General features: G+C 60.3%; 2 protein-coding genes across 2 annotated transcripts; one reads left to right on the top strand and one right to left on the bottom strand.

Annotated features, from left to right (window-relative positions):
* Nucleotides 1-432: 432 nt before the first annotated feature.
* Nucleotides 433-1,003, top strand: PTSG_13221 (uncharacterized protein; the record flags this gene model as incomplete). Its single annotated transcript, XM_004987400.1, has 2 exons — nucleotides 433-607; nucleotides 660-1,003. The coding sequence occupies 2 exons, from the start codon at nucleotides 433-435 to the stop codon at nucleotides 1,001-1,003; spliced, it is 519 nt and encodes a 172-aa protein (XP_004987457.1).
* A 406-nt stretch (nucleotides 1,004-1,409) lies between these two features.
* PTSG_11493 (kinesin light chain) lies at nucleotides 1,410-3,071 on the bottom strand (the record flags this gene model as incomplete). Its single annotated transcript, XM_004987399.1, has 1 exon — nucleotides 1,410-3,071. Exon 1 carries the CDS (start codon nucleotides 2,703-2,705, stop codon nucleotides 1,410-1,412), a length of 1,296 nt encoding a protein of 431 aa, XP_004987456.1. The 5' UTR covers nucleotides 2,706-3,071.
* Between the last annotated feature and the right edge of the window lie 16 nt (nucleotides 3,072-3,087).

Below are 3,087 nucleotides of genomic sequence, written 5' to 3'. Positions count from 1 at the left end.
CGCATCGACACCATCGCCGCCACTACCGTCACCCACACCTGGCTTGCTCTTGCCAACGACGCAGACATCTCCATCGACGGTGCGTGCGTGTGTTCATGTGTGCGTGTGTTCATGTGTGTGCATGTTTGCGTGCGTTTGCGCCCTTGTTTGCAGTTCACCTGAGTCCCCCGTGTGTACCTGTCGTGCTCCTTCTCATCCATCACTCACCCGTCTCCTCGCCTGTCCAACAGGCAACCATCTCTCCTCACTGTTGCAGGCATTGCACTTCATCTATGTCGACAAGTGTGTTCAGCTGACATGCTCCGTTGCCACAACGCCTCCACGTCCACGCCCAGTCATTTGCCCTTCTATCGTGGCGTCGTTTCCTCCCCCCAGCACCAACAACCATCAACCATCAAGAGCAAGCACATCCGTCGGGATGTGTGCACGGGGATGGTGGGCTCACCATCGAGCCGCCGCCGCCGACGGCCGGTTGGGTTCAGGTCGCTCGCCGACCCTGGCAGGCACGTGTGGGTCCGCCAGGACCCCCAAGCGCACGTCACAGCACAACAACACACGTCAACACGATTGTGGTTTGCGCAGACGGACGGGTGTGCCCCAAACGCGGGTGGCGCGCTCTAGCTTCTCGTCCGAAGGACATGCACGTGGTCGTTAACGAGAAGACGCTGCAGGCGCCGTTCGAGACGAAGCTGAAGCTGCTGTCGGGGATTGCCGCCGAGTTCGCGGGCACTGTGCGCTGCAAGACCGATGTGGAGACAGGGCTGCGGAAGCACGCTGCCGCGACGCGGACGTCTTCACGTTCCTGATGTCGCTGCAGCCCTTTGTATGGTGGGACCTGTCGCTGGGGACGGGCAACCTGAACCCCGAGGAGGAATTAACGGTAGCGGAGGTGCAGCACGAGAGTTGGGCGCATCCCCGATTGGCGTGGGCGTATGGCGACGACGTGCTGTTCCGCACGGTCATGGACGGACAACGAGTCCAGTCTGGCAACCCAGTTCTCTGACGAGGCTGCTGGGCGTCGTGCACGTTGAGCGGCCGACCTGTTGCCGATGCCGCCGCACTCGAACGTGCTAATGGAGCCACTTTTCCACCAGCCGCGCTCTGGAGCTGCTGATGCGCAAGGCGGGCGTTGTGGGCGTGGATGTGGGGGTGAAATAGGACCTGTTTGGTAGCCAGTGTTTGGTTGACGTGTGGTGTGGTAGGTTGTATGCTCGTTGCTTGTCAGCCGGATGGATTGCGTGAAGAGTTTACTGAAGTGTCAAACAAGCAACGTCAAGCAAGGCAAGTGAAGTGGAAAGCAAGCACGTGAAGGAAAGACAGGAGCAAAGGAGCAAAGAGAGAAACCAGCAACACACACACACACACGCACACACGCACACACACACAGCACACACACACACAGCGCACAGTCAAGTGGTGGCGTTGATGCGACTGTTGATGGCGGTGCACCAGTCAGCGAGCGAGGTGTCAGAGCGCGCGTGCAAGCGGAAGGCGAAGGTCCGGCCGGGAACAGCAACGTGTAACTCCTCGCCACCATGAGCGAGCTCAGCTGATAGCACGCTGGAAAGGGGGATGCGCCCACGTTCTGCCAGGGACTTGCCGTACGCGAGGTGGCCGTCGTCGTCAAGCTTGCACCAGCGAGTGCGGAAGGCGGTGTTCCACTGCCCACGCTTCCGCAACCAGCCGGCCAGTGGCTCATTTGGGCACTTACAAGCGTCCTTGTACACCGCTCTTGCTGGTACAGAGCAGCCACGAGGAGCATCTCGCCCAGTCCCTGTCTTCTTGTCCTCACCGTCGCTGCCTGTGTTTGCTGGGCGTCTTGCGTCAACGTCAGCATGTGCAACTGCACCAAGAAACCGCATGAGCAGGTTGCGTTGTGGAGCAGACGACTGGTACACGACAGCAGAAGAGATGAACCGAAGAAGAAGGTTGCGATGAGCAAGCACGTGTTGCTGCTGAAGTCGAGACTCTGACACGTGTTGCGTGGATGTGTGCTGCCTAGTCACAGCACCACCGCGAATGCGCCGCAGGTTGCGCTCCGCCTTGAGGGTGTGTGGGTGGTCTGGCCCGAGCGTGGTCGCAAAAACGTCGAGCGCGTGCTGAATGTAGGCGCAGGCCTGCTCCTTGTCACCGCGCTTGTCATAGAGCAGGCCGATGTTGAAGTACGACGTGGCTACGCTCGGGTGCTTCTCGCCCAACGCTTCCACCGTGATGGCGAGGTCCTTCTCGTAAAACGCAATCGCCCTGTCGTACTCGCCCTTGTGCTTGTAGGCGACGCCCAAGCTGCCATAGGACGTAGCTGTGCTCGGGTGCTTCTCGCCCAGCGTCTCCGCCTGTATGGCGAGGGCCTTCTCGAAGCACACAACCGCCTTGTCGAAGTCGCCCTTGCTGCCGTACGTGCTGCCGAGGTTGTTGTACGTGTCAGCTGTGCTCGGGTGCTTCTCCCCCAACGTCTCCACCGTGATAGCGAGCGCCTTCTCGTAAAACGCAATCGCCTTGTCGTACTCGCCCTTGCTGTAGTAGGCGCTGCCGAGGTTGTTGTACGTGCTCGCTGTGCTCGGGTGCTTCTCCCCCAACGTCTCCACCGTGATAGCGAGCGCCTTCTCGTAAAACGCAATCGCCTTATCGTACTCGCCCTTGCTGTAGTAGGCGTTGCCGAGGCCCAGATACGAATCGGCTGTGCTCGGGTGCTTCTCCCCCAGCATCTCCACCCTGATGGCGAGGGCCTTCTCGTAAAACGCAATGGCTCTGTCGTAGTCGCCCTTGCTGTGGTAGGCGCTGCCGAGGTTGTTGTACGACGTGGCTGTGCTCGGGTGCTTCTCCCCAAGCGTCTCCACCCTGATGGCGAGGGCCTTCTCGTAGTAGTGGATGCCTCTGGCATGCTCGCCCTTGCTGTCGTATGCGAGGCCGAGGTTGTTGTACGTGTTCGCTGTGCTTGGGTGCTTCTCGCCCAGCGTCTCCACGAAGACGGCGAGGGCCTTCTCGTAGTACGCAATCGCCTTGTCGTACTCGCCCTTGCTGGCGTAGGCGATACCGAGGTTGCCGAAGGTGTCGGCTGTGCTCGGATGCTTCTCGCCCAACGTGTCC

The sequence above is a fragment of the Salpingoeca rosetta genome (assembly GCF_000188695.1).
Source record: "Salpingoeca rosetta unplaced genomic scaffold supercont1.132, whole genome shotgun sequence".
Lineage (NCBI taxonomy): Eukaryota > Choanoflagellata > Craspedida > Salpingoecidae > Salpingoeca > Salpingoeca rosetta.
The sequence above is the reverse complement of the archived record's forward strand: the minus strand, read 5'-3'. Positions and strand labels throughout refer to the sequence as shown.